General features: G+C 45.0%; 3 protein-coding genes across 3 annotated transcripts; 1 reads left to right on the top strand and 2 right to left on the bottom strand.

Annotated features, from left to right (window-relative positions):
- The first annotated feature begins 1,614 nt into the window (after nt 1-1,614).
- On the top strand, nt 1,615-3,850 carry LOC110679035 (histone H1-like). The gene has a single exon (XM_021852963.1). The coding sequence runs from the start codon at nt 3,022-3,024 to the stop codon at nt 3,700-3,702; it is 681 nt and encodes a 226-aa protein (XP_021708655.1). The 5' UTR covers nt 1,615-3,021; the 3' UTR covers nt 3,703-3,850.
- A 4,589-nt stretch (nt 3,851-8,439) lies between these two features.
- LOC110678571 (histone H4) lies at nt 8,440-9,009 on the bottom strand. The gene has a single exon (XM_021851596.1). It carries the CDS (start codon nt 8,796-8,798, stop codon nt 8,487-8,489), a length of 312 nt encoding a protein of 103 aa, XP_021707288.1. The 5' UTR covers nt 8,799-9,009; the 3' UTR covers nt 8,440-8,486.
- Nucleotides 9,010-14,567: 5,558 nt separating this feature from the next.
- On the bottom strand, nt 14,568-14,942 carry LOC110678215 (histone H2A). The gene has a single exon (XM_021850835.1). It carries the CDS (start codon nt 14,940-14,942, stop codon nt 14,568-14,570), a length of 375 nt encoding a protein of 124 aa, XP_021706527.1.
- Between the last annotated feature and the right edge of the window lie 172 nt (nt 14,943-15,114).

Below are 15,114 nucleotides of genomic sequence, written 5' to 3'. Positions count from 1 at the left end.
TTCAGAAGCATTCTAAATATGTCGCAATTTTGTTACATATGTTCTCATAAAATATGGCAAGTCTAAGAAGCTGTTGGAAATGCCACTCTATTTTACAATCGTTGTGAAATGTTGTGACGGCACTGCAGCAGCGTCCACGAATACAGTATCAAATTGTCGTGCCTTCAATTATTCCTGACAAATTAAATTTTGTATGAAGCTGTGAGATTGATTGAGAAATATAAGATGTAATAAGGTCGAAAATATTATTCTTTCAACTCTTTTCAACACATTTGATGGCCCTGAAAAGCGCCGATTTGCTTATACGACGAACCAGCTAAATGACGTGACGTGGATGGCGCACAAGAGCAACGGATTGTTGATTACCGGGCATAAGTCGAAATCTGCAAACGATGCTCACATTTAAAATCTTGAGCGATTTCACAAGTCCGACGCTCGGTTAGAAGCAGCTCCTCGGATCAGCAACTCAGAGGGCCTGTGGTATTTCGTTCCTAGCGGGCTTGCTTCTTGACCACCGATGCTGAATTCAAAGTCGAAATCTGCAAGCGCGGATAAATTTGCGGCGGTGATGACGACGGCTTGGACGTTTTTCCGAGCGGCAGTAGTTCACTGCTCGGAGAAGCGCCCAAGCCATCGTCATCGCCGCCGCAAATCAACCTTGCGTCTTCCTCTTCCGACGACACAAATTGAACTGTGACGGCGGGTGCAAAGGCAAAGCGAAAATGACTCGCCCGACCGTGTGCACAGTCCGACCGCAAAAAGAAGACTGAGGGAAGAAGCAGGACCGGTGCGCTTTTATAGTGGGAAGCGTAACCCAAAAATGTGCTTGAACGTGATTGGTTAGATAAGAAAGGGGTCAACATTTTACGATTTTTCAATATTTTGTTGCCAATAATCAATAGTGTCCTCCATTTGAATCGACGCGTAGATAAATTTCCGATCGATTGATGAATAAATATTGAAAATCGATCGACAAATGGCTGAGTTATTAGCGGTCAAAACCTGACCATTTTTCGTTACATGCTCAATTTTTCGTTTTTTGAAATTGTACCCCCATAATATGTTGCCGAAGGACGTTATCCAACGTCAAAAAAAAATGTTGTGCCAGCCATGTTGTACCTTAACCACACTTCATTCACTAGCAGAACGTTTAAAGTTCAATATTTATGCTGATTGCCATGTTGCACCTTAACAACTTCATTTTTGCTATCGGTTGTGCTGCATGTTAGTAGTTTAGACAATTTTGACATCATAGGACTAGCTAGCTAGGCAGGCATGATGACAAGTTTCTTCTCAACGTATTGGAAAGAAGCTCATTATGTTTTCTAGCGTCCCATTACAAACGATCTCGTAAGAGCATCCCAGCAGTTCAGGCTATCATAATAACGTTTATCGAACAACAGTTCGTCCCCTTGATGCTACAACTAGATAACTCGAAATTTGAAATTTTTGACTTCAATATGTCAAAACATTTTTCTTAATTAGATCTGCAAAATATCCACAGGTCTTAAGCGTGTGATTCAAAATACACAAGTTAAAGATTATTTTTCAATCATAATCTCTGCGATTAACCATCACCTTGTTAAACGGTCATACTTTCAAAGTTGCACATCTCAAAATTTTGATTTTCGAGTTATCTAGTTGTAGCATTAAGGGGACGAGTTGATGCAAATGTTATCGATCGGATAAGCTCGATAATGCCATCAATCAGTTCCCATTGATGGGGCCCATTCACATAGCTCATGGGTGGGTGGTGTGTCTTCGAGATGTAACGGGTCAAACGAAACAATGGGTGGTGGGCGCGTTGCAAATGGTCATTGTTGGCGTTATGAAATTTGCGAATGATGGTGACATGACACGTTGTGTGGTTGCCATTCGGCTTCCTGGCTCGGGTGTTGCTCAGTACTAGCACGGACAGACACGTTGAACAGCCCCTGAGGGCACTGTACACAAAAATATATCTCGATCGGGGGAGTGTAGGGTGCAGTTTCTACACCGGGAACACGTGCCGTGGGGCATGTTAGGGACTTCCGAGAACAATTTGTCGCGAATTCAGCGCGACATGTCCGGTACTACTGCCGCCAGAAGAGATTGTATGGAATGTTCATTCGATGCAACTGCAGCTAGCAAAACCGATGCCTATTCGGGCAGATTTCGCACTAGCTCATTTGCAGATTCCACCGCAGGGAGGGTGCTTGCTTTGCTTGCTTGCTTCTTGAAGTAAAACATTCTCAGATAAACTAGATCCATAGTAGCACGTGCACTGTCCTTTTCCAATGCAGTTGCCGCCGATGGCTGAGGCAAATGCCAGCAATTTGCACACATTCGACCAACCAACAGTGCACAGGTGGAAGGTGATTAGTGTTTGGTGACATTGTTTTCCGGACAAAATGGCACAAACTCGTGTGACTGACGTCATAGTCGAGCCCAAGTTTTCGGTATGTTTGATGAAAAACATCAAATTAACATTGTTCAAAGTTTACTAAAACCAAACGCGTAACATCGCTCGTCGGCACTGGGAATGACTTTGTTTGAGGCTCATTAGGGGCCATTAGACACCGGCATACTGGCTATACCCGCATGTCACCGCAAAGAGCAACCATTCATGTTGCCAAATTCACCACCGCCGTGCAGGGTGGTATTGTTTCAATAGTTACTATTGATTGTTTTATCGAGCAAAGCCACACCATATGGCGCACGGGTGCTGTAAAGACATGTCTCAGCGGTGCTTCTCGCGAAACCGGCCCGATGTGGCGATGACGGGCTGCTAGCGAGACTCATGCACTCACCAAACGGACATACTAGACAGGCAAATACTTAGTGCGATTACCGGAAAAATGCGTTTTAAAAAGGTGTTACCAAAAATATGTACAATATTTCGCGAACAGTCATCCAGTGGACGACCATGTCTGCATCCCTAACACAGACGACGAAATCGAACACCGCACTGTTGCCAGAATTTCCGTCATTCATTCGTTTACTATCGCCATCGTGTGAGTGTTACTCTAGCTACCTATCGAGATGTCTGAAGTTGCCACTGAAGCCGCTGCCGCAGCCCCGGCTGCCTCGCCAGCCAAGACCAAGAAGCCAAGGGCCCCCAAGGGACAGGGCAAGCCGAAGAAGCCGTCGACCCACCCCCCAGTCAACGACATGGTTGTTGCTGCCATCAAAACCTTGAAGGAACGCAACGGATCGTCCCTGCAGGCCATCAAGAAGTACATCGCCGCCAACTACAAATGCGATGTCGCCAAGCTTGCCCCATTCCTCAAGAAGGCCTTGAAGAATGGCGTCGAGAAGGGCAAGTTCGTCCAAACCAAGGGCACCGGCGCTTCCGGTTCGTTCAAGCTGAAGGCTGAAGCTAAGAAGGCCGCCAGTGAGAAGAAACCGAAGAAGGCCGGCGAGAAGAAGGCCAAGAAGGCTACCGGAGAGAAGAAGAAGGCCACCAAGAAACCAGCTGGGGAGAAGAAGGCCAAGAAGCCAGCCGGCGAGAAGAAAGCCAAGAAGCCGGCTGCAGCCAAGAAAGCCAAAGCTGCTGGTGCCAAGGCTGCCAAAAAGGCCGGTGGTGTGAAGAAGGCTGCTGCTCCGAAGCAGAAGGCCACCAAACCTTCCAAGACCGCCGCCAAGAAGCCCAAGACCCCAAAACCGAAGAAGGCTGCCCCAGCCAAGAAAGCTGCCGCGAAGAAGACCGCTGCCAAGAAGTAAATTTGGGACAGCAACCGTACTGTTGTAAAACAGTATCTAACATCCAATCAGTCCTTTTCAGGACTACCATCCAAGTTTAGAACAAAGAGTTGCACAGTCAATGATATTCCATTCCTCTCACAGAGGGAAATAAATCCCCCCGAAAAGTTACGTGCACTTTGCCACTGAATGGCGAATTCTTCCCGAACCCTTTCGCAAATCAATAAAATTGGCCAATCATGCAGCACTGGCTGGCACTCACTGTAGCGGTGCATCCGTACCCAAAGCAAACCTCCACTAGAGGAACAGCTTTTGATACACTCGAATGATTCAAGGATTTGAAGACGTCTGTCGACTTAAAGGCTCCCCCAGATCTAAGCGACTTTTTACGGCGACAGCGACAAAAAAAAAAAAAAAAAAAAAAAACGTCGCGATTTCGCTGATGCACTGTTTGATAAGCCACAGCGACGCGATTTCGCAGCGATTCGCGTCGTGTCAGTCAAGATGGTTCCATAGAAGAGTGCTTGCAGCGACACGACAACGAAATCGTGTCGCTGTCGCCGTAAAACGTCGCGTAGTTTTGGGGGAGCCTTATTTAAATCGGGTTGAGATTCGTAGCGTTGCCTTGTGAAACCAAAACATGTTTTCGCGGCAACCTGGAATCGAACCAAGGACCTTGCGATCGATAGGCCCGTGCGTTTTCAATACACTCAGGCAAATGGACTATCGAAATACATTGGATGCACTTATGAAAATTCGCCACAATAAATCGGGTTGAAATTCATAGCTTTGCCTTATGAAAGCCAAACATTGGCAACAAAAAATGTTTCTCGCAGCAACCTGGAATCGAACCAAGGACCTTGCGATCGTTAGGTCTGTGCGTACACCACGCGCCTACCGACGCCTGGATGTGAGTTGATGCTAAAACGAAACATAAAGCGTTCGTATGTCAAAATGCAAAATGTATGCATTTCGATAGTCTAGTTCACAGGTCCGTACGTACCGGACCTACTGGGCAGGCTGAGTATCGACATCCCAAGTAGAGCGGTCAAGTACAGTTTGCTGCTAATTACCAAAGTAATCTTGACAGCTGATCCAGTATGAGCGAACTGCCACTATTTTCCTTGCGGAATAATCAAATTACTCTTGTGGATGTTGCAAATTAAATTAATTGGCAGTAAAATATACTAAGCCCAGGGATTGGCTTCTGAAAATCTCAATCTTTCGGGGCCAATGGGTCGACCTTGCTCAGTATGTTTGATTTTCGTAATCCAATGCTGTTCCACTATTCCAAAGATGAGAGCAAATTAATACAGTTTGTGCTTGCCGCACAATTTCGTAGGTACCGAAGCAAGATTCAGAATCAGTCATCATCGTGCCTTTCGATTGATTCTGAACTGCACATAACGGGACTTCGATCGCCAACTTCCAGAGGAATAATTTCCCCACTGCGTGTAACTGATTTTAAGCGTGATTGGCGAATCGAACGCCTCACATCCCCATCGCAGTTTGGGTACGAGAGAAAGAGAGTGAGCACCGCCGCCATTTGCTTGCGTGCACCGAGAAAAATTTGCGGCTCGAAAATTTGGCCCTGAGCTCCTGACACTCAAATTGAAACCGGTAAATTACTTCCGCCGCTGTTACTACACGTGGAGCATTTCCGTTGGAGTGAACGCGTCTTCATTATCAAAATTTTTTGTGCTCATTCTTTTGATTTATTTCGCACATGGGGTTTTGCGAATGCCTCTTCTTCTTCTCATTTTTCTTGGCCGGCTTCTCACTTTATTTTTTATGTGACCATTTTGCTCACATGGCTTGTTGGGACCGACTTTACCACTACACTAAGGAAGGCCTTAACTGCTATTTATCAACATTATGCTCTTCAAGTGCGTCTTACTGCCGAGTTTCAGATAATTTGGCCGACAAAAACTCCAGATGCCAAAATAAATCAGTGTTTCATTAAATTGATGTTTCTCTAAAGTAATTAAATCTAGGGTGAATTAAAAAAATAAAACAAACCCACACATGTAGCAGCATCTACCTTACCTATTCAATTTGTAATCGATTAGTTAACTAATGAGAGATTAGAAACTCTTAAAATGCTGTTCCCAAGGAAATCTGGATTTATTGTGGTATGGATATTCAACAACTTAGGATTTTTTTTTTTTTTTGTATCCAATATGTTTGAGTGCAAAAACTTTCGGCAAGATTATTTTAGGCTAGTAAACTTTTCTTTCAAACTCTTGAGTCGAAAAGTTAGAGCCAAGCTCAAAAAATCAAACAAACATTGTACTACATTGCTAATTATTGAGAAAAGTGAAACCTTTTTAAGAAGTTAGTACCGTAAAATGGGGTGTTAAGGACTCGTGGGGTTTTAAGGGATTGAACTTCTCCATCAAGTTTGAAAAGTCACAAAAACGTCGGAAGTCGATATATCAGTCATCTGAAATGCTTGCTTTGTTCGGAGGATTGTGAGCTGCATTATGTGATCGGGGATATCTATTAATATTAGGTATTGTGGAGTCTAGATATTGAAAACGATTCAAACCATTTTTGAAAGAATTTTATTGGCAAAAAAGATTCAACTACAAAACAATGAAACAATATTAACAAAAATATGTGGGTAACCCAGAACATAAGTATATTTAATTGAGATCACAACGCAGACAAAAGCTTTTGAAAATGTTATCTAGATTTCGCCTTTTAATATTTCTTATGGAAAAAGTCTCTTTTTGAAAGTTAGCGGGGTGTTAGGGGATTATCTTTTCTACTTTTTCCAAGTTACAAAACTCGTTCGATTTATGCCGATATATATTCCATTATACTTTAGGCTTGTTCCGTGAAGTAAAACTGCATTGTAAAGGTTAAGGGGACTATTTTGTTTGTTACTGAATATTACTAAAATGTCTAGCCCTGAAAAAATGGGAATTTTTTTTTTTTATTTCTCAGAGGCACCCGAGTTGCGCGAAGAGTGAAACCAAATCTACCTATCGAACTGTCAAACTGTCTACCTATCGAGCAGACCAGCAAAACAAATAGGGGCTATTTTCGAAGACGAAGAAGAACAATCATTCAAAGAAGCAAATGCAAATATATAGGTTATGATCCTGTTGCATTTAAGTATCAAAACCAATTCAAGCCAATTTCAATATCGAGTTAGGGAGAGTTAACTGTATATAGGTTATGATCCTGTTGCATTCAAGTATCAAAAACAATTCAAGACAATTTTACGAAGTATTGACAGTTTCCAGATTAATAACTATGAAAGATCTAGCAGTTAAAAGAAAACGGTTTGCGTTTGCAGGAGTTCCAAGTTCGATAATATTGATGTATTATCTGATTAAGGTTGAGCATAACTTATGAAAATGAATGAAAGCATCAAAGTTATTGATCAAAAAGATTATGTTTTGTTGTTGGCATAATATGGTTTCATTTGCGAAAGTCAAATTCCTTTACAACCCTGTTTTGCAGTTACGTCAAAAATCACACATTTTCATGATTATCTCAGAAATCTGTCATAGGATCCTCAGCATTGTGTTTGGCACGCGACGAGAGAATACAGTACTGACCCGATTTTGTCAGCCAATTTTAGATTTGTCAAAAAATTGGTATCGTCATGCTTTACCACGTACCCTCTTTAAAAGTCCATGTAACCATGTCGAAATTTGAAATTCATCGAGGGGCTGACAAAATCGGGTCCTTACTGTAGTAGGGCTGTCCTTTGTTTAATTATTGACATACTAGAAGTTGCTTGAAAACACCCCATTTTACGGTAGACATTTCATCATCCACTTTCAATGCATTTCAATGAAAGCTTCGAAGCTTGAAAATGTTCGTTCAAAACGATTTTCCCGGTGACCTTCTCAAATTCCCGTCTTTCTCCCGGTTCGGTGATTCGTTTCGTTTCGGGTGCGCGAACACAATTCCAGTGCTTGTAAATATTGATTGCAACCGCATCCAGTGAGCGGGACATTATGGGACATTTCTCATAAGGCACAGTGTGGAACATGATGAAATATTTGTTCGTCCATCGCATTGTGGAACCGAGCGAGGCAAACTAAGAAGTTCCTAACGCAATCCTAATGGAATTTGATGAGGGTGAAATAGGGAGTGGTACGACGAGCGTTCCGTACCTTACACTGAAGTCCGGAGTTGAGATGCATGCACGTGAGATTGGTATGGAAAGATGCACGCACTGGATTTCACCGGCGTGGCATCATAGCGGTTGTTGTTTTCGAACCGAAACCGAAGCACAACAAGTAAGTAACAACAGTAGTGTGCCACCCCGGGAAATGACAGTGCTGACTAGACTAGACTATGTATGTATATATATCGTCCCCTTGATGCTACAACTAGATAACTCGAAATTCGAAATTTTTGACTTCAATATGTCAAAACATTTTTCTTAATTAGATCTGCAAAATATCCACAGGTCTTAAGCGTGTGATTCAAAATACACAAGTTAAAGATTATTTTTCAATCATAATCTCTGCGATTAACCATCACCTTGTTAAACGGTCATACTTTCAAAGTTGCACATCTCAAAATTTTGATTTTCGAGTTATCTAGTTGTAGCATTAAGGGGACGATATATATATATTGGCATTTTATGGTGTCTTCCAATCGGAGACGAGAATTTTCTCCCCAAGCCACGCCACCGCCGGACTGCAAAAGCGTGTAGTGCTTGTCCCATTAGATTACCCTTGCTTTTAGTGTGTGTGAACATTTGTCATATCAACTCTTTGATGAGTGTGTTTGGTGGCCCTGAAAAGGGCCGTTTGAAGAGCGAAACTTTGGAATGCGATTTAACCTCCGAAACCGTACAGGGTGCGTCCCTGACGCTTCAGAGCGTAGACAACATCCATAGCGGTAACGGTTTTACGCTTGGCGTGTTCAGTGTAGGTAACGGCATCACGGATGACGTTTTCCAGGAACACCTTCAACACACCACGAGTTTCCTCGTAGATAAGTCCGGAGATACGCTTGACTCCTCCACGACGAGCCAGACGACGGATTGCGGGCTTGGTGATACCCTGGATGTTATCACGCAAAACCTTGCGATGACGCTTGGCGCCTCCTTTTCCGAGTCCTTTGCCTCCCTTGCCACGGCCGGTCATTTTGGATGAATTTGGTTCTGTGTTCGACGACGGTAGTACTGGAACTGATGGCTGCGCCAAACACTAGCGGCCACTTTTATACCCACTCGAGGGTTGAGTTCTTCTTTCCTCTCTTGCTTGTTCTATTCTTCCGTGGCTTCCGATTGGTTGCCTGCATCGATATGAGCATATAAAAGAGGACTGCCTGGTTTTTTGACCCTCATTCTGTTTTCGCCATTCGTTTTGGCAAGACGCGTTCAGTTATCGCTCGTACCGAGAAATCAAACCTCGCTTTCGTGTTGCTGCCTGCAAATTCAGCCATCCCAGCCATGGGAAAAACCACTCCATCTGATGGAGTTCGCCCCACTGGCACCAAGCGCCGGCTCCCAAACACCACCGCTGCGGATTCGGTGGAACAAGCCAACAAGAAGCTACTCAGCTCCAACAAATACGCCACTCTGTCTTCCGATGGAGTCCAGAAGAAGGAGAAGTTGCCGCCCTTCTATGTCAAGGGAAACTCGATGAATCTCGTAAGGGATTTAAATCAGCTCATCGCCAAAGGGCTCCAAGCGGAACTGCGCCTCCTTACGGATGGCGTGAAAATTACGGTCCCATCAACTCCGCACTACAAATCGGTGACCGAGTACCTCGACGTGGTGAAAGCGGAATACTTCACCCACGACATCGCCTCTGAAAAGCCGCTTAAAGTGGTTTTGCGAGGCCTTCCCGACATGGAAACCAGTGAGCTGATGGACACTCTGAAGATTGCTAATCTGCAACTGGTGCAGATATTCAAGATGCGGCGCCACAACCAGGCCGTCAAATACCGCGACCAATTGTACCTGCTCCATCTGGTCAAAGGTTCAACAAACCTAACGGAACTGAAAAGTATCAGAGCTCTGGGCAACGTCGTCGTGCAATGGGAGCGGTACAAACCGGTCCACAGAGAAGTGACTCAATGCGGAAATTGCCTGAATTTCGGGCACGGATCGAAACACTGCCACATGAGAAGCCGTTGCTCCAAGTGTGGTGAAAATCATCGGTCGGCCTCCTGTGAAGTGGAAGCTGTTGTTGCCTGCCTGAACTGCGGGCAAAACCACTCCTCGATGAGCCGTACTTGCCCCAAACGGAACGAATTCATCAACATCCGCAAAACGGTGGCCCAAAGGACCCGCCCAAAGCCAAAGAAGGAAATCAACATCATTGGTGAAAATTTCCCGGAGCTATCGCTTCCATCCCAAACCCAACGGCACCCACCACCTCCGGTTTCCCCACCTGGTTTTCGCACATATGCGGAAGCGGCAAACACACCCCCAAGCGACGCACCATACTCCATGGACCAATTGGCGCTCCTGTTTTCCGAATTGGACAAGCAAACAAGGGCATGCCGTACCAACGATCAACAAGTAGCAGTAATGATGCGATTCTATTACCAGCATCGTAGCATTCTCTCTTCGACTGCTTAACTTCAATGCCTCTTCGGTGGCAAATAAACAGGTGGAAATCATTGAATTTCTCCGAACACACGAAATCGACGTCGCTCTCATAACGGAGACGCACCTAAAGCCAAACAAAAACTTCAGCCTACCAGATCATCAAGTCATTCGCGTGGACCGTATCACTGCAAGAAAAGGTGGTGTAGCTATAGCCATCCGACGTAACCTCAAGTTCCGAATGCTTCCGGATTTCCGCCTTAGCATCACCGAAGCTGTGGGCATCGAAATGACCTCCTCCAATGGACCTATCATCCTGATTGCGGCGTACTGTCCTATACAGTGCAAGGACGCAGACGGAACAACAACTCAGCTCAAAAACGACATCCAAATATTAACTCGAAGGCCCAGTAAATTCATCCTCGCCGGTGACCTTAACGCTCGCCACTCAATCTGGGGAAACACCCAGAGCAACAAAAACGGATCCGTGCTAGCCAACGATGCTCAAGCAGGGCATTATACAATTGTACACTCGGAGTCGCCCACGTACTTCTCCCCAGCCGGAGTGGGTTCAACTCTAGATATTATCCTCACCAACATCCCCGACAATGTAACGACACCTCAAGCCCTCACCGAACTGTCATCGGACCACTTGCCGGTAATCTTCGAGGTGAACACTTCAATCACCCTTCGTGAACCCCAGCGAAGAAGGAACTACCATCGCGCCGACTGGCCGCGATTCCAACAACTAGTTGAAGAAAGCCTGGACGACCATCACACGCTAAACACAACTGAGGACATCGATAGAGCGATCCAATCGATTACCGACGCAATCGGAGAGGCCGAGGATAGATTCATCCCAGCGACTACAATATCACGTGAGTTTTTACAACTGGATAGTGTCACTAAAAAAATTATTGCGGTTAGGAACAGCATAAGGAGACAATTCCAACGCACTCATAATCTTTCTAAAAAAATACTATGCAAGAAATTGAATAAGATAATAGCTAGTAGAGTCCAACAGATTAGAAATAATAAGTTTAGTAGGGATATTGAAAATTTACCAAACCACTCCAGGCCCTTCTGGCGTTTAACAAAGGTGCTAAAATCAAAACCGACACCTATCCCACCAATAGTTGACGGCAATGTTAAATATATTACACCAATTGAAAAGGCAAATACGATATCACGCCATTTCATGGCATCTCATAGACTAGGTCAAGGCATCGCTAGCCCGATGGAAGAGGCAGTAAGGGACAGTAAGACTCGCTTAACTGAAACACCAAATAATTTCCCAGCCAACCGAAAGGTTACAACAGAAGAACTAAAGTCCGCCATTAGATTCTCCCGTAACATGAAAGCCCCTGGCTTTGATGGTCTATTCAATATTGTCCTCAAGCATTTGGGTCCCAACGCGCACTCCCTCATTGTGGAAATATTCAATAGCTGCCTGGAGCTCAGCTACTTTCCGTCCGCTTGGAAGCTGTCCAAAGTTGTGCCGATCCACAAACCAGGGAAAGACCCCACACTCGCATCGAGCTACCGCCCAATCAGCTTGCTTTCGTCATTAAGTAAGTTGTTTGAAAAGTGTATCTATAGCAGGCTCCTTGAGCATGCAGAAGACAACAATATTCTCCTCGAAGAACAATTCGGGTTCAGACGGGGGCGTTCTACGATCCACCAACTCCAACGAGTCACCAACCTTGTGAGGCGGAACAAAGCGGTATCCAAGTCGACGGCGATGGCTTTTTTGGATATTGAAAAGGCGTTCGATAACGTGTGGCACGATGCCCTCACACACAAACTCCTCCGCTACAACTTTCCCACCTACCTGGTAAAGATTATAGCAAACTACCTCAGCGAAAGAACGTCGCAAGTGTGCATAGGAAGCTCCTCTTCGCTACCATACATTGTAAATGCAGGGGTCCCCCAAGGTAGTATCTTGGGGCCAATACTGTACAATCTCTTCACGTCGGATATCCCCGCCCTCCCAGGAAATGGCACTCTCTCACTTTTCGCAGACGACTCTGCGATAAGCTACGAGGGACGAGTCATAAGAGCACTGGTGCCAAAGCTCCAAAAAGGCATCGACGAATACACCACGTATCTCAAAACGTGGAAAATTTGCGTAAACGGAGCAAAAACCCAAACCATCATTTTCCCTCACAAAAATAGTTACCGGATGGTACCAGCAACAAACATCCAAGTGGAAGGAGCAGAAATACACTGGTCTGACGCTGTAAGCTACCTAGGCCTCATCATGGATAGCAAAATGCTTTTCCGCCAACACATCGATGAAAGAGTTACCAAAAGCACAATACTGCTCAAACGCCTCTACCCAATCATCAACCGTCGCTCGAAGGCCTCCCTAACAAACAAACTTGCGGTCTACAAGATGATCATATCCCCAATGCTGGAACATGCCTCGTCAATCTGGAGGGGGTGCGCAAGGACCCACTTGCAGAAATTGCAAGTCGTCCAAAACAATTTCTTGAGGATGATACTCAACCGCCCAAGGCGCACGCGAACAGCAGAACTTCATCGGCTAGCAAATATCGAACCTCTTACTGTAAGAATAAACACACAGGCTGAAAAAATCCAAACCAGGGCACTTGAATCTGAATCAGCAACAATTAGAAACATATATGCCTGAAAATTGCAACTAATTCCAAAACGGGATGACAATAGTTTATAGGATTAGGTTAAGTTAAATTGTAAGGAAAAAAAAAAAAAACTTTTTTAGGAATTAACCAAGTGGTTTAACTGTAAACTCGCGGAAAGCTATGTAAATTAAACTGAAATTATTCAAAACAGACGAAACTAAGCAGAAAAACTTGTAAAGTTGAAACTCTTACATTGTAAAATTACTGTACCAACAAACAAAAACTAGAAATAAAAACAATTGTAATAATAATAATTTTTGACCCTCATTCTGTCGCTGCGTTTCAACTGATCCGTTTGGATTGAAAGCAAATTAATCATCATCTAACACAATGGCCCGTACCAAGCAGACTGCTCGTAAGTCTACTGGAGGAAAAGCTCCTCGCAAGCAGCTGGCTACCAAAGCCGCTCGCAAGAGCGCCCCAGCCACCGGAGGTGTCAAGAAGCCTCACCGTTATCGGCCAGGAACCGTTGCTCTGCGTGAAATCCGTCGCTACCAAAAGTCGACTGAGCTGCTGATCCGCAAGCTGCCATTCCAGCGTCTGGTTCGTGAGATCGCCCAGGACTTCAAGACCGATCTGCGCTTCCAGAGCTCGGCTGTCATGGCCCTGCAGGAAGCGAGCGAGGCCTATCTGGTCGGTCTTTTCGAAGATACCAACCTTTGCGCCATCCACGCCAAGCGTGTCACCATTATGCCCAAGGACATCCAGCTGGCTCGCCGTATCCGTGGAGAACGCGCTTAAATTCGGTCTGCATTATAGTTGCCATTCTCAACAAAACGGCCCTTTTCAGGGCCACTAGAGCATTCCCTAAAAGAGTTGTGTGAGCAATTTTCCCTTCAGTGTACCTAAAACTGTTTGTTCCCCTGGGGGAACTACTTCCTAAAGCCCCTTGACCACCGAACGATCATACTCTCAACACTGATGAGGGGAGGTACGTCAACCAACCGACAACTCGAGTTGTCCCTTCATGCTTCGCTTTGCACACACTTTTGAATGTGCATCTCCAGCGCGGACTTCATTCTCTGGTACCGGCCGTATGTTTCCCCTTCTTCTTATGCTCTTTTCCGGATTCAGAAGCTTTCCCAGCTCGCCTCCCCTTGTTGCTACAAACTAGACAACTCGAACATCCAACATTGAAAGTTTGACCGTATGATTGAAACGTAATCTTTGGCTTGTTTACTTTGAATCACACCCCTATGATAGTTATAATTGTGGGGTTTGGAAATTGATTGATTCCCTCAATATTAGGAGCTCCTGATATAGCCTTTCCTCGAATAAATAATATAAGTTTTTAAATACTACCTGCTTCATCAACTCTTCTACTGTCAAGCAGTAGATAGTAGAAAATGGGGCAGGAACTGGATGAACAGTTTACCCTCCTCTCTCTTCAGGAACAGCTCACGCAGGGCTGGCTGTTTCAATGTTTTATGTTTCTGTTTCGGCAAATTGAACTCCAAAAATCGAAAGTTCGAGGTATCCCGAACAGAACATTTAAGAAGCCCAAACGTTTCCCCCCGCGGAATCTAGGAATTGATTCAGAAATGGTCATAATATGGCCGATATCTCTTCATCGATCCTCTCTGTGGCTAAATTAGATAAATCTGCAATATTTCAACAACAACTCTCTAGCGGTGGACTGGATATTGTCGTCCTGAAAAGGACGGTTTTTGGTTTGATGCACGCAGTGTAGTAACTTATGCCTTCTTCTCGGTTTTCTTCGGCAGCAAGACAGCCTGAATGTTGGGCAGAACACCACCTTGGGCGATGGTAACACCGGACAGCAGCTTGTTCAATTCTTCGTCGTTGCGGATGGCCAACTGCAGATGACGGGGAATGATTCTGGTCTTCTTGTTGTCACGGGCAGCGTTTCCTGCCAATTCGAGCACTTCAGCGGCCAGATATTCCATAACGGCAGCCAAGTAGACTGGAGCGCCGGCACCGACACGCTCGGCATAGTTGCCCTTCCGGAGCAGACGGTGAATACGACCGACTGGGAACTGCAATCCAGCGCGGTTGGAACGGGACTTTGCCTTTCCCTTAACTTTGCCTCCTTTGCCGCGGCCAGACATTTTGTGGTTGAGTTTGAGTGGACTTGAGAAACAAACGTTCACGAAGCGTACGTAAGCGGTACTGATGGTGATTTCACCGGATGAGGGTATCTTTTATACATGCGTAGCCCTGCGCTGCACTCATACTAGGATGGTACGAACGAAATGGATGAAGTAGCAAACGAAGCGAAGG

Source organism: Aedes aegypti, chromosome 3 (assembly GCF_002204515.2).
Source record: "Aedes aegypti strain LVP_AGWG chromosome 3, AaegL5.0 Primary Assembly, whole genome shotgun sequence".
In the NCBI taxonomy this organism is placed as follows: Eukaryota; Metazoa; Arthropoda; class Insecta; order Diptera; family Culicidae; genus Aedes; species Aedes aegypti.
This window is presented reverse-complemented; position numbering and strand designations above follow the sequence as displayed.

Bases quoted from the DNA above. Each gene is read 5' to 3' on its own strand.
- LOC110679035 (XM_021852963.1), top strand. From the start codon at position 3,022: ATGTCTGAAGTTGCCACTGAAGCCGCTGCCGCAGCCCCGGCTGCCTCG.
- LOC110678571 (XM_021851596.1), bottom strand. From the start codon at position 8,798: ATGACCGGCCGTGGCAAGGGAGGCAAAGGACTCGGAAAAGGAGGCGCC.
- LOC110678215 (XM_021850835.1), bottom strand. From the start codon at position 14,942: ATGTCTGGCCGCGGCAAAGGAGGCAAAGTTAAGGGAAAGGCAAAGTCC.